Source organism: Helicoverpa armigera, chromosome 2 (assembly GCF_030705265.1).
Source record: "Helicoverpa armigera isolate CAAS_96S chromosome 2, ASM3070526v1, whole genome shotgun sequence".
Classification (NCBI taxonomy): domain Eukaryota; kingdom Metazoa; phylum Arthropoda; class Insecta; order Lepidoptera; family Noctuidae; genus Helicoverpa; species Helicoverpa armigera.
The window spans coordinates 9,478,113-9,501,420 of NC_087121.1; the positions used below are offsets into that span (position 1 = coordinate 9,478,113).

Consider the following 23,308-nt stretch of genomic DNA (forward strand, 5'->3'; position numbering starts at 1 on the left):
TGACCGCTACAACTGTTGAATCGTGCTCATCCACGCTAAATGAGCAAAACCACAAAATGCGAAAATGGCGATGGCCGCTTCACCATTATATTGATTTCGACGCCATTAAAACGAACCGGAAATTAAAAAGAAATAAAAACATATTGCTTTCCCGCGCGCACCGAACTTCACCCAATTTGTACACGTTCTGTTTTCGAACAAGCGATTTTTTCTCGCGCCAAAACGACGTAATCGCATTTGGATGCATTCAAAATTAAGCTTACAACATCAGTAATAAAACCTAAACTATTGTAGCTCGGAATTAACCAAAAATCATTATAAAACGTTGGCAGCTAGGTGTAATATGGGGTAGGTAGATTTTATTTGGCATGCCATTATTGTCAGCGTGATATGATTATTATATTATCGGGCGATAAACGGGCATAAAAAAGATATATCGAGTCGAGGCAATCATCTCGAGCTGGGATTATGACGTTATTACAGTGTATCATGTGGATTTATTGAGAATGTTCTGGACTAATTAGATTTGCGAGAGGGATATGAGTTACGTTTGCAGTAAATCACGGGCTTTGCTAGCTCTAGGAACGCTTGTAGCCAATAGTACAGATGTTGCTGTTTAGCGGTTATTGTGAGATGGATAATGATGTTTAGATGCTAGGATATGTTCTAATATCTTGAATATGTGCTTAGGTATGAATAAATAGGTACCTAAGTAATTATGTTGTAAAAATATCAAATATCTACGTAAGACGACGAAGGTTTACCATACCTAACTTAGTGGATGAATTATCCGGGAACTTGAAAAATTTGCAGATATAACTGCATAAAAATTCATAGAAAATACTTATGTATCTAGCTACCTAGGACATATCAAGATTACAAGGCAAATGAAAATAGCTTTTGAAATAAGTAATCCTCTTACAAAAACCAGGCCATTTTATTTCCCTAGAAAAACTTGCTAGCAGAATAAACTTTCGAGGGTTGAAACTTCGGGTGTTTGTAATCTGTGGCTCTTAACAGACAATGTGTTTCCGCCACTTAACTGTTAGTGTGGCAACACCATTAATTTTATCATTATACTTCCTAAAAGGAGGTGACATGGCTGAAAAGGTCATACGGGAATATTAAGCTAAATTGCTGTTGGTTAGAAGGAAATGAGAATTATTTTTGGTGATAAAAATACCAAATAAGTAAGGTATGCAAAAACCATTGTGGAAATCTATTTATTTAGATTCTTTTATTTTCTATGTTATCTTTGGGGATATATTAGGGCGCTTACAGATAAATATTTTCTTCCACCGCGAAAAACATTCCTTCGAAATTCAAATTACATATATTCTTACCAGCCAGTCCGTATCAATTTGTGTTCGCATTACAAGCGTCGCATAAAGGCGATAACATCGTCATTACGTTTCCAATTCGAGTGAAATTCTAACGTAAGCATTTAACGCCTTCAGCAATTGTTAGCAGCCGCCGCGAGGTGGCGCTGCCGGTCCGGAAGTCGGCAGGAAATGGCCACTAATGGCGGCCACAGGAAGCGCCGCCATTACGCCGCTAGTGCTGCTCAAATAATTACATAGACAATGTTTATTTTGCAATATAGGTAAGTTGTGGACAAATAGAGGGAGATGAAATTGTCACTTTTGCATTGTCGGGGGTGATCTTGTTACTCACTTATCGCAACTTCTACAGCAAACAATTAAAAGCTTAAGGAAATTAGGTTGAAAATAAAACTACCAATGCATAAAAAGTAAACTGTTCCATTCGTGTTTTTGGTTCTGCAAAAAGTGGCTCTTCAATTCAATATATGTAGTGACACAGCTCTGAAAAAAAGACCTTTGCTATGACCCATACTTCAGAAATTGTTGTAATTACCGCTTCATAAATACAGTCGTAACAATACATCTACAAACCAACAACACACGTTCTTAGTTCAAACCACGAGTTATAAATAAGGTTCGCTGACAATTTTCATCCTCAAAGTTCGCGTGGTCCGACAAACTTGGCCGATAAATCGTGACCAGTCCAAGTGAAAAAGAGTCGGGACTCCGCCCGTAACGAGTTTCAAATTGGAAAATCTACTTAAGAGTCCCAAGTTTGCGGGAGTTTGCCGGTCTGGTCCGAGGTCCGTTGTTTACCTACTTAATTTTATCTTACGTGTGTTTGGTTGTGTGGTTCATGATAGTGTTCGTAGTTTTTTGTTGGTAGTCCAATTCTGTGGATAGGTGAAAATGTTAGGCGGCTTCTTGATCTACAATACTTTTATGTAATATTACAAGAAAAATAAAATTGTCGCTAAAATCATAGCGCAAACTTCAATTATAGCCCTATTTTATAGCGCAATTTAATTGATCGTTTACGGAGCGTCTTCGGTGCCATTGGGGTACATTCTGTGCAAGGCAATATAATGATAAATTGATATAAAAGACAACGACGAAGAGTTTCATATCTCTTGTTTAATATCTATGTGTTCACTTGTACATTAAAATGATCGATTCCCATTGTAACTACATCCACAAAAAAGCCGGATAACAATAATTAAAAGCCTATCACACTGAGTATTACTTAGTAGACCAAGTTGGTAGTTAATCACGCTTCGCATTAACCGCGTCTGTCATCACCGCGCCGCCATTGTTCTCAGAACCTCGCAATTTCCCCACACTAACAATACACCTTAGAGCATTTTAACTACTGGAAACGAAATGCCGTTTTTTCCCTTTGCCAAACAAGGCTTTACATCATCAGCCTTTTTATCGTCCCACTGCTGGGCGCAAGCCTCCTTTCACACGGACAAGGATTGAGCGTTAATTGCCACGCTTGCTCAATGCGGGTTGGTGATTTCAGAACTTACCGATAGTTCAGGTTTCCTCGCCTTTCATCAGTCATTGGTAAAACAAGATATGATGATCCTTATGTTTGGTAATTTTGTTGTGTGAGTTATCACTGTTTATTAGTTCGGTATGTTTCTTCAAAACCCATCTATAGGCTAGATTATAATTAGCAACTTTCGCGTAGAAGCTTGTTCTATTCTGTTCCGTTTTTTTAAATTCTCTAAGCAATACACTAATGCGAAACCGCCAAGTAGCTGCACAGATTAAAAAATCATCCAGGATAATAAAGAACTTATCGGCTGTGAGATCTGGCGGTGCCTAGCGAATGGAAAAAAAAGTAAAAAGGCGGGAATTTGATTCATAATGACATCAAACATGGCGACACTGATTGCGATCTGACAGGGAGATAAGAATGGGGTGGCTTTGTCTTGTGCTTGATTACTGTATTATAGTACCTCTGTCAGCTTTGCAGGTCTGTTTGCTAGGCATGTGAATAGTGTTAATGTGAAATGTGTATGTATGTTATCTTGTATTTAGTTTAATGTCTATGCATGGCAGGGTATAAATTCATTTTCAGTATAAAATGAAACGTGGTTGAGTTTAACTTGGTCTGAATTGCTGTGTTAATGAAAATAACTAAGCATTGACTTCAACTATCCATGAGGAAGAAAATCCACGTCAAACGTTATAATTTGGACAATAGCGGTTAGATTTCTCAGTTAAATTTTGATATTTGGCAAACAAGATACGGAATCGTAACAAAGTTTGCAAACGCTAGGTAAATCATGTTCATTATAGAACATAGTCAATGGTTGGCTCAAAATAAAGTTCTACAAACATTTTACGAGATTACAATGTCGTTTAGAAAATACGACGCAAAACTATTCAGCAATAAACTGAAAAACACAATTTATACGAAAACGCACCCGAAGAAATGTAAATACGACGAATCGAAACCGAATTGGTCAAAGGGTAAACGGGAAATCACTGTCCATTTGCCGAATACGACATTTGTGACAAGTTTGGACATACACACACAATTTTCGACGACCAATACTTCGAAAGGGTTTCATTCTTTACAACGATGTAATAAAGCCTATTTTGGCAACGAAAACTATTTTTGTGAACGCAATCCCCTGTGTAGGTATTCGAACACAATATAAAGTGTAATAAAATAAACCGGCCGCAATAATTTTTATTGTAAGAAGGGCCCTCGAATTATCATTTAGATGGGGTGGTTGGCAATATGGCGCGAATTCTGGAGCCGAGCAAAAAATAGATCGGCCAAACAGCCGACGCGACAATTGAGTTACTGTTAGGGATGATCTTGTAAAGGGATTTTTTGAGGATTTGTGTAATTGCACCTATTTTATTGGTGAGGGTCCTTTGTTTATTGGCGAGCGGTATTGTGTGTTGATGTTAAGGCCTTGCTATATTGGTATTGCTAGGAATTTGTTTGGTTTGGTCAGGTCCGAATTGTTCCATGGGTGATATTAAACTATTTTAGGTTTGGTATGGAAAAAGACGTCTAGTCTACTTAGAAAATAAAAAGCGTGTAAAAAGGGGAATCAAGATTGAACAATAGTTACCTAAGTCAAAGTTTGCCAAAATCTATCACCAAATCGAGTATTTATTTATTCATAACAAGCACAGCAAGGTAACACAAATATTAAATTTTAATGTGAACGTCGTCGCCAACAAGTATTAATGACTAACTCCCCAGCAACGTGTTATTCCCCTGAAACACATTAGTCTGAGCACGTTAATGTGGGACTGAGACTACATGCATAAGCGGTAGCGATTTTCAGAATATATTGCTGAAGTTTTGGTATGTTCTTGCGACTCTTGTGATCAAGTTGGAGCTATCAAGTTATGAGTAAGTATAATGAATTCATCAAAATGCACTTTGATTAATTTAAGTTACTTTATTTAACACATAAGTAAACATTTTTGTATGTCTCATTAATTATCAATAACATTTTGTGATATTTCAAAATTTTTACTAGGTTACAATGACGTGGTTTACTTGTCTTGCCATATAGCCTATAGCTAGTAATTTTCACCATGACCTTACTTATCCCTAATTCTTCTTTCCGTCTATCTCTTTTCTTTTATTATCCCAAAAATGTTATTCTTCTAATTTTTATCCTTACTCCAACAAACAGTATAAATCGCTACAATCCCCCACCATGTTCCCTCACCATAATGACACGCCGAAGCCGTGGCGTGGGCCAAACCCCGCCAAATGGAAACAGAATCAGCTCTGATAAATGATTTCGGTACAAATGTTATTTTGATCTTTTGCGATACCCACAGATTTGTTTTGGGGGCGTGCGCGATTACAATTCGTTTGGTGTTGCCACTTTTTGATTGCGTTTTGTTTCGGCTTATGTTGTGTTTTACCTAGAATTTATAGATTGTAGCTACTTTTGTTTAGGTTTTATAGAGACATGCTGTATTTATATTAATTTTAAAAGTGAATTAAAATTGTAAGGATTTTTTTCGCTGGATTCGCTGTCTTTTAATCTTTATAATTTGGCAGTGCTTCAGACTGGTAGTGGTACCCTGAGTTATATAAGCACCTAGGTATCTTACTTGTAAACGACTCCAGAGTCCCATCTAATTACACATACAATTTTATGAAAATCGGCTCGGCGCCTAAAATTTTTAACGTAAATCCTAACAATCAAATTGCCATTCGTATTTTGAAAATTAGTGCAGCTAATAAAAATAATGTGTTTTCTTATTTAATTTTATTGAATATGTTAATAGCAGGTTCTTAAAATAGCCGTAACGTTTAACACATAGGATAAGTAATTAGTAGTACTTAAAATAATTTTATCTCTTATAAGCGAGGTCACTGAACTAAGTCCCGTCTTCTCTCAATTCTGCAACATGTTTCGGATGTTTACCCTAGAAGAAAACAACTTATTATCAATCAGATTTAAAAAGAACTGATAAGTTTATTATTGCAGTTTTTACAGAGGTTTAATTGTGAAGAGAGATAACGTGTTTGAAAATAGGCTGGATGAACTTGCTAAGTACCTAGTCTAAAATGTGGGCACTATGCAGAACTTTGCTTCCTAAGTCTAGTTTATCAAACCGTACTTCGTACCTATACCACAAATTGAGCTTTAGTCTTAAATACATATCTACCTATATGTTTACTTATGTGAATTATTTATTACGGAATAGGTAGAGTTATTAATTTAAAAGATTTACCCATTTATGTCCAACCCAGGCCAGTGATATGTTCGACAAGCGAGGTCCCAGTAACGGGTTCAGTTGCGCTATGTACATTGTTGTCCAGCTGAAACAAAACATATAATTTAAATAATACATAGTTCTTTTTCATTTGCAACATACTTCTCTTGTTACTTTAGGAAAATACAATACTTTCAGGGTCATTAATTTTAATCCATATGATTAAATAAAAATATCATAACTCACAATATCCACATGCAGAAGGAAGCGAGCATTATACAACATCTTGTAATTCTGAAATTAAAAAGAATGTGAAAACTCTACAGCGCACTGAATTCAGTAATCCGGACTTAAACGCGATATATTTCTGTATTTACGAAATTTTAAAAACCTTCATGTTCTGTCTTATAGGTCTTTTAGTTTGTTAATTCATTAGTCTGTACATTAACTAGTAAGTACATAGGCTACTCTTACCCTCTATTAGGTCCTTTCCTAACCAAAAGAGGTCCAAAGATAAAGACTGCGCCAAACACAGCTGTCAGGACATATATCGGTGTATAGAAAGCCTCATTGTCCTGAGCTCTGAGAGGCTGCTCCGTTGAAGACATTCTGATTCCCGAAGACCAGATTCACGTCTTGTTAATTACTATTTTGCCCAACGATGAATAAACTTAGATATTATTTCGAATGATGGGAGAAACAGCTGAGTTTTGCGAGCAATAAAGCTAATTAAGCAAACTTTAAAAGATAACCAATATAGAAGAAGTGTTGACAAGTGTCAGATTTTTGACAGGCTCTTGTAAAGAGGTTTTATTTGGTTGTGAAATAGTTTAACTATGTGTAAATATGTTGAATGAGTAGTTATTTTCATAATTAAACAAATGTCCCAAAAGTAGTGTAGCGTAGAGAAATAACGGTACCATGTCAGAGTACAAATTTCCCTTAGTGAGACAAAAATTTATCATCTGGTACCAGTGCTTACGAAAAAAAGCTCGGGTGTGGTCTACAAGAGAAAAAGTAAGTAGAAGCCCTAAACAGTAGTAGTAGAGCAGTGTAGAATAGATATCACCAGTCAACTGAATATGAGAATATAGATTTTTTCTATGTTATTATAAACCCTTACTTACTACATTTAATTTAAGAAATCAGTATATCATAGCACAAGATACAAGTAAGAAACATGTTAGGCTACGTTAAGTAACGTCACGGCGGTACCCGAGGCCGGATCGGAATCGCTATCGGCCGATCGCAGATACCACGAGAGCCGTATGCGCGAGCGCACCTATAATGACTCAATTATCCGCTTAGCGGGGGCGGGGCTCCGTACAGTATGTCTTCATTACAGCGAACAGGCGAGGTAGTGTGGAGAGACTTTCTTGTTTGTTTATTTTATTAAGATATTTCTAGAAATAATTATAAAAATACTATTTTTCATTTTTTTATGTAAGGGTGGTGCTTACCTATTCACTGGTAAATTAGATGCTGTGACATAACACAACTTCTCGAGACCCCATAAGAATGATTAAATCTTAATGTGCCCAAGTGTAGTTGGACATAGTTGAGAGTATCTTTTAAAAGTCTTTATATTAGTCCTTTGAGAATATTTTTCTAGAAATGGATCTATAAGCATTAAAACATTACAGTGTTAAAGTCCAATACCCTTAGAGGCAAGAGTATTTCTGTTCAAAGTAGATGCTTGGGACAGTGAAAAAGCCGCTTCTACCCAATCGTCGCTTCGGGAAGAGTCGTGTGCGCAGACCACATCATAGTGCCTTATCTATTGGTACGGGGAAATATAGCAAAGAATTTATTGGTAATATCGATGCGCACACTGATGGCCATTTATAGTGCATTTCCCTGTTCCCTATCGCCTTCATCTCAGCCAGTTGACCTCTAAGGTCATGAATTGATTTTTAAGTTTCTATTTTATGTGAAACCTTATACAGTTATCTCGGAGATTTAAGACAGATCAATCTAATGGCTTGTTTGAGATTGTTGTTAGGTTTTATGTTGAAAATCTTGTTGGAGAGACTCAATGTGAAAGGAAATATTGACGATATTGATTTTAAAAATATACTTTTAGATTTACAAGAAATCATCAGTTCAACAAAATAGTACAACTTTATCTTAGTGAGTCGATATAGGTACATAGGTATATAGAGAGGATCCGAGACTGAATACAAAATTCTCGTTTCATATTAATTTCCATTTTATCGGAAATCTTCACGGTCAGAGGACGGCGACGCCTTTGCCTCCAGATATTATAGGCTGCCGTTTTGACAGCTGTCAGTTTGACAGAGCGGGTCAAGCGGCGGCGCTTGCTTCAATTTCCGGAGGGTGTGACGATGTTCCATGATTTGAATTTAATTTTGGAATAGCTCCGTCATCCATTTTATATCATCCGTTATACTACCTATCAATAGCTATGGTTTATGGCAAAGTTCAAAGGTTGATTCTTACAACTTTGCGTTAGTATAAACTCCTATAAAATTTCGCGGTTATCATTTAATATGACAACAAAATAGAGCTTAACGATAACATATACAATGATGCATCTGAACCAAGTTAAATATGCAGTATCGTTGCCTTACAAACCCAAACTGTACAAAAATAAATAAAACAAAAGTCGCCAAAGCATTTCCTTGAATACAAAATTCTATGCAGTAACATATGCAAGAGAGTTGTCATACATAGCGTAGCTGCAGCGACCCAGAACATAGCATGTGACTTCGCAGCTAAAATAAATCACGTGTGATTTATTTTTATTCGGTTGGCAACACTGAGCGGCGCATACATTCCCGCCCTGCAATGCCGTTACCATTCTTTATTTAAATTATTTTCGCGGGTATTTGGCCAGTACGTGCCTAGCGTAGATATTTTTTATCCGTATTAACTCGGCTGACCGTTTATGAACGGAATTTATTTAAATTGTTTTATTTATTTGTGTTTGTATTGGAATTTGTTTGCCTCGTTTTTCGGTCGTTGGCTTATGTATATCTATAGAATAATACATTAGCATCATTCTACATAGGACTGAAATATTTTCCTGAATTGAATACCGTTACTTCAGTCCTATAAATCATATCGAGTCATGTATAAAATTGAAAAAAATAGTAGGTGTACAGAGGCTTTATTAGAATATTATATCTACAACTGCCAGTCAATCACACAGATCCCTAACACAATGAGAACTACAGCAACACCTATCTCCAGAAAAAAAATACAATTTCAACCGCCCCCCATTAACCGGACAAAGGAACACATTAAAACCTCCCGCAAACAATCTCATGTCTACCAGTTATTTTAGCAACGTTGTAACGCTCGGCGGCACAACACTAACACAATGGGACAGCACTAGCCACAAATCATCGGCCGCGTACGACCAGACGTCTTATTTAGTTCTGTGAACGTGGTGAATGACGTCAGCTGTTCACAGGTTTTAGGTTTTACTTGAAGATGTTTGCGTATTATTTTCTGCTAGTTTTCATTCGTGACTTCGTCTGCATCCTCGGAGTAAAAAATTAGAATTATTAAGAAGCACCTCTCTCCAAGAAAAAACATATTTGGATCAATCCTGCCGTTTTAGAGTGGAAGCGTAACAAAACCTTCAAACAAAGTATTTATGATAGTGATGTTATGGCATTATTCTGCACTGCACTGTGGCACCTTTACTTAGAACACCGTACGCAAGTTTTAAGGAAAGAGAGCAACCAATCAGGCATTCTACCTCTCTGATCGGTTTAAGCATTGAAGACTTATCCAGATAAACACGAATGTTTTAACTAATTCTCAGAGTCCAACACTCTCAAGCCGGTAGTTATGAAGCCATATAGTCTAGGAACTACGCACGAAAAAAACAAAGAAAGTTCATCATCCTAAATAAGAGTTATCATGGCAAAACCAAAGGCAATGACTCAATCATCTGATTCCCCCGACACCAGATTAAATCCCGTCCGACTGACCTACAGTCGACCTAAAAAAACCGTCCAACGTTAAATTTTAATTGCGTCGAAAGCGTTAATATTCAATAAACATGTTATCGGCGGCGGTTACTTGAAAAAAGACAACTTCAATTATTTATTATAGTGAGATAACCTTCGTATCATAGGAGCGGCGTCACAAAGATGTAAGGTGACCAAAGTATTGAGAGCGCCGGAGACTGCTCTCGAAAAAATCTGAAAAGGTTTCATCTAATAAAAGAAGAGAGCTTAATTCTTTCAGGTCAATATTTTACACCCTATCATCGGCGTCCATCTTCTTCAAATCACTACTTCACCGTGCAGCAGGACATCCTATTCACTGTTTGCCGAAACGCTGTCTCCATTCCAAACCATGTCTCCTCTACTCATGGGTAGTGGATGGTGTGGGCTATCCAAGACTGAGATGGTTGGTTCATTGGGGGAGGTTTACATTTTACAGTGGACGGCATTTGGCTGGTATGTTGAACGGATGAAGCCGGTCCTCTTGAGATGCGTTTTTTGCGTTTGCGTTAAAGTAGGTAAAACATCTTGTAGCAATCACATCATTAATTTAAATGTGACAAATAGGTATGGTGTATGTACATTTAATGTTCAAATTTTTTCCCTGTTAACACCGTATGCAAACATATATTACGAAGTCAGAAGATAGTCCGATGACCCGCACCTTAGTTTTAAATTGTGCACATTGAGACTAAAGTACTCAATTAAGTTTTATGAATTCTGTTCAGGTAAACCTTTACCTTTATCACTGCAAAGCTTCTCCTATAAGTAAATACAGAAAGTTCTTAAAAATCATTTCAAATACCCCTTACATTAATTAATATCTATTTAAAGCGCATGAGTAAGATGGACCGACATTGTCACGGCTACGGCAGCAAATTAATACAAGAGTTTTTATCTTCCGACCCCTGAACTCAGTTTGTTTTGTTCAACATTAGTGGAACATATGTTATCGTCACACTGTCGACACTTCTCTAATTGTAATATTGAATTAACTCAACTATATTTGTTATTGATTTTTTTAGTTCATGGGTTCATAGCGTTTCGTAATGGGCGTAGAGGTTTGTTACTTAATAACGTAGTTTTTCTGGCTTTAGGAGCTGAAAAGGGACTGAAAAGGATGGTTACTTAAGCCATTCCTTAGTGAAGGATTTGTATGACATTCCGTCACTAAGGAGTGACTAAAGTAATCATTAAATGTCTCTGAGTGGGGAGGTTATTTCTAATGTTCAGCTTATATCCTTTATAGGTCTAGTCAAGTCTAGTGGATCCAAGCATGATTCTTGAGCATTAGAGGCTTTCAGTATTTTGTCGTTTTGAAGCCCTAAAATAGATTTGTTAATGACTGCTCCTAATTCTAATAGAACATAAACATCTGTGTATTGAGCCAATGTGGATAAAATCAACGGGAAAATGTGGATTACGCAGTAAAGATACATCTTTATCAAAGTTGGAGAAAAAGTCAAGCTGCTGCTATTTTACTCTCTGAGCGCATTTAGGTACCTTCACGGATGACAACCGGAGCTGTTTATATTATGGCGATAAATACAAGATTAATTTAAATTAACAATTATCTCGTCGTTTGTTTTTTTCGACTAATTATATAAGTAGGTACAAATATGCGCTTACTTGGCAAGCTTGTTATTAATAAATTGTCCACGTCAAACTGAAAGAGAGATTTTTTATGGCAAGAAAAAACAGATTCTATATTTAGATTTTTCTGACAACGTACTTAATATTATATTGAAATGAAAAATCGTCAATTTAAGTGCGTATAAGCTACCGAAATATGTTTACGTGTGTCAAAGAGTATTAATGCCAAGTCCCAATTGTTATAATTTATCGACTCTTTGATATTTATTTGTCTCTGTCGGGGACACTGGCCGTTAATACTCAAAAAAGAAAACTAATAACTTAGCTACCATAATGGGTTGTTTATAAATATACAATTGTATTGTAAGTAATACTTCTTATTTATTTTGTTAGAAATAAATGTTATGCTAAAAAAACTTACAGCAGATGATGACATTCATAACTGTTATCTAAATTATCGAAACTTTAATACGAGTTAAAATTAATTATTCACGCTTATTCATCCAGTAAATTCCTAATGTAATTTTAATGATTTAGTCAGACTAAGTTTCCATATCCTAGAAAGGGCCTGTGAAAAGTTCTATAGTTCAATTGTTTTGCTTTCGCCAGCGGTTCACCTGGATAAACACATGTCCGGTATCCAAGATATCACCTTTTCTGTCAAATTTCATCTAGCTCGGTTCAGCCGTTTTAGTGTGAATGCGCAACACATAGACAGAGGTCCTTTAGCATTTATAACTTACGAAGTGAAAAGTAAGGTTCAATTAAATCAAGCCTTCTTCATTTACTTTGATATATGCAATCCTCTAAGACCAAAGCCTATTTATGAAGAATAGAGGCGATACATCAGAGCAGAGCAATAGAACCAGTTCGGCAGCAGTGTACAATAATTCAGGAAATTGCCGAAATGTACCGGCGGAATGGCCCATAAACATGATATATGGCCAAGAAATATACCAATAGTTTTATCGTATTATTGCACCGTTTCTACTTCATTCGTAACACAAGTAAATCATGTGAATTGCTGTGTGTTTGTTGCTTTCTTTCATGTTGCTGCCAACTTATCACTGGTAATGCTCAATTTGTTGAGGATTTTTATTAAAATTTTGATTTGTGTTGTTTGCTGTTTTATTAGAGTTTTTATTTTTAATAAACAAAATTCTTGAAAGAAGTAAAATAATCATTCCATGTGCTTTTATCATAGGCACCTATAAAAGTATTAACAGTATGTCCCACTTCCTGGGTGTTGCATGCATATAGTGACTAAGTATTAATTCCTCAATTTTTCACAAGAAAATGTCGTTTGCATCTATGTATGTACCATCAATAGTTGTTTACCAAAGGGTTTTTTTAACCACAAAAGGCATCAATTCTTGACCTTCTCACCTACCAATAATTTACCCCATCCAACATTTTTTATAAGCAATAGATCTTTACACACATAACAATTGAATATGCATGTTTACACGCACGCACACACGCAAAGAACGCATGCATCATTGGCAACAAGCGTGCTCACTGGGGACACATAAGTTAAAGCGAACGCGCCCGATCAAAAAGCCCGCGGGCTGGTATGGTGCTCGATTTATACCAACGTTGGGCTTTCGAAGCGGCGGGGAAATCGGAAAAGAACCACTTAATGAGGCTGGTTTTGATTTTAATAACACCGTGTTTGGAGACAAAATGGGAGGCCTTTGCCCAGCTGTCAATTCAGGCTAAGAAAAACACCCTTTATGAGCTATGCACATGTACTATGTAGGTCAGATAAGCAGTGGCTCCATGTAAAACACAGCTGGTACTTAGCTGCATTCGGTTAGTCTGGAAGCCGACCCCAACATAGTTTGAAAAGAATCTCTTCTTTTGAAGAAGCTGAGCTGTGTCCACAGTTTTACTCAGGAGTTTTCTTTCATAAGTTTCCTTCAATTGTTAATGTTACCATATACCTACATAGATCGACATTCTCCAAAGGTTATATCGGCTCCATCTTACAACAGAAACTTTACCACCCACACAATAGTATTCCAAAATTAAAACGCGGAAACTGTTTTGTTCTTTGTGGCCATGAAAATCATAAACTCGTAAAATGATAGATCTCATGCTAAGAGGATGTTTTGCTATGCTTCTCTGCGGTAGGGCCTCAAAAATAGCGGCTTATATCTATCATGTAAGAAACTATAAAGCATAACAATAACTTCAGAACTATTTATAAAGTTACAGGTTTTGTCGTAAAAAGCTATTGTCGGCCTTACATAAGCAGTTAAAGTTGGGACTAGTTACTCGCACCGCAAGCATTTACTGCCGAATTGATGAAGACATTAACATTGAAATGTTAAGAGTTGAATGTTGTAGTACTTATATTCTTACTGATTTGTATATAACATGATGTTTCAACTACTTGGATATTTTCTTCTTGTTCTTACTTTATTCTAAGTAAGGATGACACGGTACGCTGTGGGCCGGTATTTTTTAAATTTATATTATTTACTGGTCTTTCCATTTTTTATCATCCCCTTTTTCCTTTAAAATGTAAATAGGTCTAGCCGTTGGTGACTCTTCAACGAGTATCAAACTAGTGTCAAGAGCATCAGTAAGCTTCACGGTCAATTTCATGAATATAAGTAACTCGCACAAATATTTATGGGCACTAATAAGTGAAATCATAAATAAATAAGCCAATCAACTCTTCGTAAAGACAAAATTCATCAATTCAAAACTAAGCTGTTTGCTAGTATTTTGCTAATGCGCTTGTAGTGCTTGAATATGAATTCAATTTAAACTATAATAAAATTCCGTTTATTTGACAAGAATAATGAGAAATTGAAAATCTGAATCATCATCCTCCGAGCCCTTTCCCAAACTATGTTGGGGTCGGCTTTCAGTCTAACCAGATTCAGCTGAGTACCAGTGCTTTACAAGAAGCGACTGCCTATCTGACCTCCTCAACCCAGTTACCCGGGCAACCCGATACCCCTTGGTTAGACTGGTGTCAGACTTACTGGGTTCTGACTACCCGTAACGACTGCCAAGGATGTTCAATGACAGCCGGGACCTACAGTTTAACGTGCCATCCGAAACACAGTCATTGGTGTCTAAGAAATACTTAGAAAGTACATACAAACTTAGAAAAGTTGCATTGGTACTTGCCTGACCTGGAATCGAACCCGCGTGGAATCGTCCTCATACTCGAGAGGTTGGTTCTTTGCCCACTAGGCCACCACGATTTTTTTTGAAAATTGAAAATCTGAAATGCTTACTTTAATCTGAACAAGGTTGGTGTTTCCACGATCTTATCCCTATGATGGTGAATCGTGACATCACACATGCTTGTCTACCATGAAACTAAATTACTATGGTGGTTCTTAGCCAAGATCGGTTGTCTTACCTGCTAGCGTCAAAGGTTTTTAACTATAATAAGCAAGTTTGTACCTAGAGGATGATCTTGTAGAAACATTTATACCTCGAGTAGTTGCGTTTATTGTAGATAGCACTATCATTAGGAACGGATGCAGCGCTCCCAATGGATCTGTCGCTGATAACCTATTGCGAGATGTCGAATACGAAATTATGATAACTTGGCAGTAACCAACAGCTCCTTTGACACCGCTGCGCCCGCGCATTAGGGTTATGTGATAGTGCACCAAGATTTTTTTATTTAGATGTAAATTGTATTTTTTAAATTACTGTCTGAAATAAGAAATGGATATATAGGTGATATATAAATCGCATATTTAAACATACCTACATAAGAAAACAAACTTATCAAATTACCATTTTGGTGTTGATTCATACTCATCTTGTATGAATCGGAAATCCTAGGTCGAATTTGTAGGAACAGTTGAATAATAGTGGATCAATTTTAGATGTAAATAATATAAGTTTTAAATATAACTTATATTACATTAGTTATTACTTGATAGTTGTATAACACTTTTGAAGACTGTAAACATGGCTAGCATAGCTAACCACGTCCATAAATGAAAGTGATGAGAGAAATTAGTGATATTTAAGCTGCCTCACTCTAACACAAACTCATTCCGACAAATTTAATTGGACAATAAAACAGAGTTGGTAATGATTTGTGCATCATATCGATAACACTGTGTTAATTATTATTCATGTTCATTGAATCACAGCTGTGCCTTATCGCCCATTCAGTTGTCCATTCAGAGCGACCTAAATACAGAGGCATCGCGTAAACAATCTGCCAAGATCTGATGCAGCAAGATGAATGGCTTTTTGATTTGGTTCAATAGCCAATAGATAGATAGACTTTGTAGCGGCTGCGGACTCACACCAAGAGTCTCTGAGAAGCGTGAGTGTGATAGGTTTGTCGTCTTCTTGTTCTCGCTAGGTTCTGGTCTAAACTTTATACCTTTTGGATCTCACACCTTCTCGGCATGACTTCTATCGAATCTTTATACTCTCTGTTCAGGAAGGTATGTTAAAACGTGGGTCCTGGCTGTCTTGTGTCGGTCCGCAGCTTGACAGTCTTATGGGTTGTAAAAAGTAAGAAACGCTGTCAACCAGTTTTAGGCGTATCACGTACCTATCACGTTGCCTTCGTAATCGGGCTGAGGACGTCAGATAGGCAGTCGGTCCATGTAAACACTAGTAAATGCAGTCAGTCAGACTAGAAGCCGTCTGCTGCATATTTGGGAAAAAGCTAGGCAAAAGACAAAAAGAAGCCGGCTTTAGATTTAACTAGTAAATAACTCTTATTATTCAAAACAATACAATGTAGGAGCTATTGCAAATAACGAAACTCATTTCACTTGTATAAATTGATTCGAACAAAACTCATTCGCAATAATGTAAATTATATTTAGACATCGCGTCCAATTAGCATTGCAATCCCATTAGCCTTTCGAGCAAAAACAACAATTTCACCGCAAAAAAAGTTGATTGGCAAACAAAACAATATAAGGGAACCTGTATATTTTCATTAAAACCGCCCGAAGTGTTAAATAATGAAATAATTACATTCTATAAGGCAGTTAACTACATGATGCCCTTTACGAGAAAAAAGTCATCAATACGATTAATAAACGCCGAAATATTACTTCATTGCGTTCTCGAATAAATGTTAAGAGACGCACGATTTTTTATTTATCGAAGCTCGTTTGTTATTGGTAAAAGGGATGGTGATATCGAAATTAGAGCGGACGCAAAAAGGACGAAAGAAACGCGTTAAAAATTATCAGGAACAACTGAAAGCGATCGAGGAACGATGTCAAACATTTGTAACTGAAAAAGATGGGTTTATACAATAAGCAGTTTGGAAGAACGAGATGGTTGAAATGAAGGATGCGTGCGAAGGTGAAACATTTGCATATTATCTTTATACATCTTGTTGTTAATTGAGAGGAGTGTGAATGTTTTGCATATGCAAGTTAATTAACGATTGATTAATGATAACCTGCTACTGTCCGTTTTGTTTTAAAGATAAAGTCGTATGAAATATCGAGCAGGACTCAATGAGAAATGGCTTGAGAAATAGGCAATAACAATGGTAATATAGACCTTTCTTACAACAGTTATTGTTAGTGACCATGTAAAGGTATTTCAATAAAATGAAAGGGTATAAAATATCAACGTTTGCGTTAGTCAATTTATCATTGTAACACCAACACGCGGAAAGCAATTTATTTTTCGATATTTTCATTAATTTGTTTTCTTTTTTTGTCACGGCCTACGTTGGCTGTACCTATACCTGCAGGATTCAACTATGTCCTTTACCTGATATGGTTGTATGGGCGGTTTCTGAAAACAAATATATATAGTAAGTACTGGAAAGGCGTTTTTACGTTGAAGTTGATGATGATTAACGTGGGTTTTCAGTCTGATAATTACTATTTGTATAAGGAACGTGCGCTTCCTTAAAGATTCCCTGACATTCAGATAGATTGTGATAAAGCCTTTAATTCCTTTCATTACGGGCTTCATGTCTCCAATGACAATGAAATATGTCTTAAATTTTTTTATTTATCTAAATATTTATTTTACATGTTATTTAATTTTGTTTACTATAAAATGCTTTTCACAAACCGAAGCCCTGCACACTAAAAAAGAAGAACTCTTATCTATCGGACCAATAATTTGATAGACACAACTTCCGATGCACCAAAACTTGCGACCTCGACATCCCACATATAAAACCCAACCTTATTTTGTTCACCACTGGGTTAAATTTCCTTTGACCTGTGTGTTACACTATCGGGTCCTATTTTAACGCTTGCAGTTTCCGTTCCAGTGACTTCAGTTGATTCACTGCCCTTTGCAATATGTTTAACTAATAGTAGATTGATATACGCGGTGTGTTTTGATCGGCTATCGCGAACATTTATTTATTGGTCGCGAAATTATTGCTTTTACAGGCAAATAGGATGCTATCTCCGTTATTGATGTGCTCTTTGAAGTTGTTGCTAAGGTTTGTATGAATTTGTATGTGAATGTGTTTGTTGTTGATAATCTGTGCAGTTTGTAGACACGTAAGGAAAATTTTAATAATCATAGAACAGGTTCTATAATTACTTACCAACCAACTTCTTGTAAAGTAAGGCTTCCATTTCGAATCTGCTCGCATTTGTGCAAAGCTTATACGAGCTCGGTATCATCCTGGATGCCAAAATCATGCCGATATGATGATCCCTAGCAGTTGCCAAACTATAATAGCGTAGGTATTGAGGCTACTCAGGATAGGGCACGATGTAAGCTATATATCTAAATAATACCTACACAATGTATTTTACTTATACCTCGGCGGTCTGAAGAAAAATTTAATTAGTACAGGAAAACTACTTAGTTGTAATTGAAGACACACAATTTGTTGTCTATCTATTCTGTCGTTAACTATATCTTGATTCCCAAAATAGCTCACTATCATCTGCTAGATAATTCGAAGATTACTTATTTATTACACTACTTGTCAAATAATATTTACATTAATGGTTGCTAAAATAGATCTCTAGACGTATTCAAACAACCTACATGCATGCTTAAGTATTCACTTGCTAATCATATGTATATCTTTCTATGATCAACTATTCGTAATAGGGAATGGATACCTACATCATACCTATTAGTTCACAGCGTGTAACGATGAACTGAAATGATTTTGAAACCTTACAGTAGGTACCTAGTTTATTACTATATGTAGTATAGTAGGAACTACCTACTATGAAGTTTATTTTTATATTAGTCTCAACAAATTCATGATTAAATTGAACGATTTTAACTTTAAACAACTTAATAATAAAAACTAATACATATGTGAGAACTGATGAGCGTCCACTTTATTTTTCTAATCTCCTTTGGAATGACGAAGGCATGCAACAACATTCATCCTAACAGAACGCCTCATTTGATACGGACCAAATAGGTTTCGAATCAATTTGTAGAATTGGGAAAAGACATCGTTTTATTGTGTTAGTAATGTTACCAAGATTTTTGTGTTAATTGAGACTTGTTTCAAATGTTTTCCTACATAATTATTAGCATAACGATAATAGCATCGAAGTCAAATCAAAGATTTGTATTTCAAATAGGTAGGTATTGGTATACCTAATACGTTCTTTTGAAAGGTCAAAAGAAACACGGTCCTCAACACTTGGTCACATGAAGAAGACTCGACAAGATACCAAGGCCATGTCTCTAAGCTATCATAAAACAAGTTAATTTTGGTTTTCAAAAAAGAGTGTCTCTCCAATATTGTTATTGCAACAGTTATTTGTTCTCAGCATAACATAGCATTCACTTAACATGACTAAATTAATCAAACGATAAAAAAACAAATTGTCCCAATTTATAAATCCCACCTATTAATCATCAAAATCCCGCAGGTGTGAACTCCGTAATTTAAAGCCTTGTATACATGGTGTTTCTACACAAGGACGTTTCGACCCCATGCCGTGCGCAGGATCAGACGCGACGGGGCATCGACTCTTGCGCACATTAATTAATAGTTTTCAACACTAAATACATGGAATTGATATACCCCTCAGGGAGTCTGTAACTGCCTTAACCCTAGATTACTAACCTTATTTTACAACGCTTATTACTAACCTTCGACGTTTCGACTACGCCATGTAAAAGGGGGAGCTGGTTAGGTTTAATGAAATAAAATATTTTTGTGTTTTATTTATTTATTACAATAATCATTTGTTAACATAGTTATCAGCTTTTTATTCACTAAAATCACATTTTAATTACTTTGACAGTCTTTTAATTGAGACCCGAAAATGTTACTCATATCAACATTTTCGTTTTTTAAATGCTAAAAATCTTTATAACTAACAAAACAAAGACTCAAAAAATCATTAAAATATTAGAATTAAGAAATAAAATCAACAAAAGAAAACAACATTTTATAAAAAAACTATCAATTAATACATTTGTGACAAATGTCAAGTTTGTGTTCGCCACACAAGGATTTGTTGCACTTAGTGCAACGACTCTTTGTGATTCTTCGTCTTGCGGAGGGGCAAATTGCACAAAGTTTTCTTTTTTTAGGCATAGAAAGATTATCGGCATCTTCTCTTTGATCAGGCTCATGTGTAGAAGTAGAAGTTTCTTCGTCACTATTATCATCACATAACAGGTGACGAATCGTATCTAAAATAAAAATATATTCAAATAAAAATAGTGTGGGTACTTATTTCAATGTAGGTAAATTAAGTACAAAGTTTACAAAACACTAATATAAGAAAAATAAATAATTATACTCGAAAAAATTAAAAATAAATAAAATCCTGAATAATAATGTTGCTGCGTTAATACTAACCTTCGTCGATTCGACGACTCATGGTGGCTGGAACGGCGAGCACAGGGCCACTACACAAAAAATACACCCGTGTGCCGCGCGAGCGTTGGTTCGACTGAGATTAGCTGGAATTTGAAATGCGTGCGACGACGCACTTAAAAATTATACCACTTTTTTAAAATCCTCGTCGTCGTTTTGACGAAGGTTAGTGATCTAGGGTTAATTGTACACCAATGATTATATATTTTTTACATTTGTTAGGTTTTTTGTGATTGACAATTTTAAATGATGAGTTGATGAGACGATTCTGGTTGTTTGGTGTTTCTTGAGGTATTGGTCGCTACTGTGTTGTCTTGTTAAGAGAATTTCTATTAAAATATGTTTACAATTCAAACAAATGAAAACCCCTCACTAGTGAAATAAATGCTGAAAGCCGATAACCCAGGAGTTTATAGAAACAAAAAAGGTAATTCTCATTCTCCGAGCCTTTTTCCCAACTATGTTGGGGCCGGCTTCTTCCAGTCTAACCTGATGTAGAAACAAAAAAGAATATTTATATTTCTCCTGAAAAAAAAATGGAGAAATAATTAAGTCTGCCTGTAGTGGTTTAATATGATAACGACTAGTCGATTAATATTGATCGAAGCTTTGAAATCATCCAAATATAAATAGTAACTGATAATGTCAAGTCTATTGACCGTCCAGCCTTGACATTAATACTCAATATTCTAGCTCTAACGGCTATCGACAGTCCAATATCTATGTAGTATACAATTCAATACACGAACAAGTAGCTTCGTGACGTTGCAATGCACCTGACCCGCCACTCAATAAGAAAATTCTATCAGTAGCTTCTACAAATCGTAGGAATGCGCGTGACCAATCGGACGATGCTTCTATCGACATTGATACCATAAAAAATCGACGGAAATGATCGAACCACGACAAATGCGAATGCCCCTCGAAATTGAATAAGTCGATACGATATCACCAAAGTTAGAATTGAAAGACGATTGACTGAAAAAAATACGATCGATTTACTGCTTCGGTTGGCTGTGGAAAATTGAGAGGTTCTTCGTTTTATCGATAGTCGATAAATATAAATTATGTTCAGTTCATTAGTTCTATATTATACCTATTTTGTTGATTTATTGCTAATACAATAGATCGTGTCTTTTAAGCGACATTTTCCGGTTATTAACTTTTTGTAGGTATGTTTTGTACCCTGTCTATCTGTTTATTTCAGATTTCTTCAACACTTTTCAGTAATTTTGTTGCTGCCAACTGAGTAGGAGTAACTTTTGAATATGTTCGAATATATTGTAATACATAACGGTTCTGCGCATCGATATCGACTTCTGTCGAAGATCGAACGTTCCACAACATTTGGTACGGTTGAGAATGACATTTGGAAACGGTAGCCACCGTCGCAACGGGGGGCGGTGCCTTGTTCGCCATCTTTATTTTTATTTATTTTTTAGCCCTTGTTTATCCAGTCCCGGGCGTCGCGGCTCACTGGTCGCAGCAATCAATAAAATACTGTGACCGTAAAACCACGCCGGAATTAAATACAACGCTCCGGCCATTGTAGCCAGGTATCACCCGTCACGCAACCGCGCACCACCGAACTAATTAAAAATTAAATAAAACATCTACAATTAACTGGAAATTCCGATTGGTGCACTCACCTTTAATTCACGCTCGATAATTTGTTTGATTACTGCAAATGAATTGTTACGCACAAGGTAGGGGCTGAGGTTTAAAATACGAGTATTCCGCAAAAGAACAATCTAATTAAGCTCACTTCAAGTCATTCCCGGGGGACGACGCTCAAAAAACACCTAATAGAGAATTATAACAAACACCGGCCGCCGGTGGCAATTTCACACTTTATTAATGCAAGTATTACGGCTAATTCCATCGGTTGACACGTGCCGCATTTGCTGTTCCCATAAAACCTCGATCTCCCCTCGCCCGACACCAAAAAGCACAACAAACCATTCAACTTTCTGTCTTACCCTTATACATCTAGATATTACGTTCGCATACAAACAAAAAAGAAAAAAAATCTGTGCTCTAGCCCAAATATACATTTTAATTCAAAGTATTAAGGAACAAAGTGCCCTGTAGATTAATGGAATACAGTTTCGCACAAAACCGATTTCGGTTCCCTCCAATTTTTGACAGGTCGGCGATGGCGATTCATAGATAAAGTTGCGCTCACAGATTCCGCGGACCATAGATCACGGAGTAATGCGGTCACGCTCTATGGTATTAAGTGTCAGTTATCGTCTCCACGGGGCTTATGCGCACGAGTATAATACATTTTATGTTTGTACGCTCCCTTGTTGTAATAACAACATGAAGTGAGGTTTACTCGGATTGAATACGGCATTATAATGAAATGATTCATATTTAAGTGAGTCCTCCCCTTCGTCTGTTGTAATTTGATGGTGTCAGGGATCGGAAGCAATGTTTCTTATTAAAGTGGTGTTATGACTGTCATTTTTATTGTATTGTATGGCTCCATTTTGCCTTTATGTGTTTAATACATTTTATAGCGATTTATTCTAAATTGTTTTACACCTGACTCTAAGAAAACGAAACGTGTGTTTACAAAGCGTAACACTTTTTGTTCAGCATTTAGCATAAATTCTCAACACTTTTTGTTGCAGTTGCGAAACTGAAATAGTTGAATAGAAGGCTATTCACCTATTTTAGTAGTGCGGTACAAATTAATACTTGCAAAAACGAACAACTAATTGTTTTTTTCCGTATATTGTATAATCGAGTAGTTCTGTTATTTACTTGGAGTAAAGTGTAACTTGAGGCCGAGTACACATAGGTTGTGTAAGTTTCCCAGACTCCGCATAATCCTGGATGATCCGATGGCGAAGATAACGCGATAACCGTCCGGTAATAGTCCAAATATCTCCGTAATG

General features: G+C 36.3%; 1 protein-coding gene and 1 long non-coding RNA gene across 2 annotated transcripts; both read right to left on the reverse strand.

Annotated features, from left to right (window-relative positions):
• Positions 1-4,980: 4,980 nt before the first annotated feature.
• On the reverse strand, positions 4,981-6,792 carry LOC110378363 (V-type proton ATPase subunit e-like). Its single transcript, XM_064039860.1, has 4 exons — positions 6,510-6,792; positions 6,282-6,329; positions 6,054-6,141; positions 4,981-5,744 (listed from the first exon to the last, which is right to left on the reverse strand). The coding sequence occupies exons 1-4, from the start codon at positions 6,641-6,643 to the stop codon at positions 5,697-5,699; spliced, it is 318 nt and encodes a 105-aa protein (XP_063895930.1). The 5' UTR covers positions 6,644-6,792; the 3' UTR covers positions 4,981-5,696.
• A 13,166-nt stretch (positions 6,793-19,958) lies between these two features.
• Positions 19,959-20,515, reverse strand: LOC135118649 (uncharacterized). The gene is made up of 2 exons (XR_010277701.1): positions 20,388-20,515; positions 19,959-20,218 (listed from the first exon to the last, which is right to left on the reverse strand). It is a non-coding gene; the product is annotated as an uncharacterized LOC135118649 (long non-coding RNA).
• Positions 20,516-23,308: the final 2,793 nt, after the last annotated feature.

Bases quoted from the DNA above. Each gene is read 5' to 3' on its own strand.
- LOC110378363 (XM_064039860.1), bottom strand. From the start codon at position 6,643: ATGTCTTCAACGGAGCAGCCTCTCAGAGCTCAGGACAATGAGGCTTTC. The intron at 6,330-6,509 runs GTAAGAGTAGCC...TTTTAATTTCAG, and splicing joins AGGAAAGGACCTAATAGAGG to AATTACAAGATGTTGTATAA. The intron at 6,142-6,281 runs GTGAGTTATGAT...GTTTTGTTTCAG, and splicing joins TCCTTCTGCATGTGGATATT to CTGGACAACAATGTACATAG.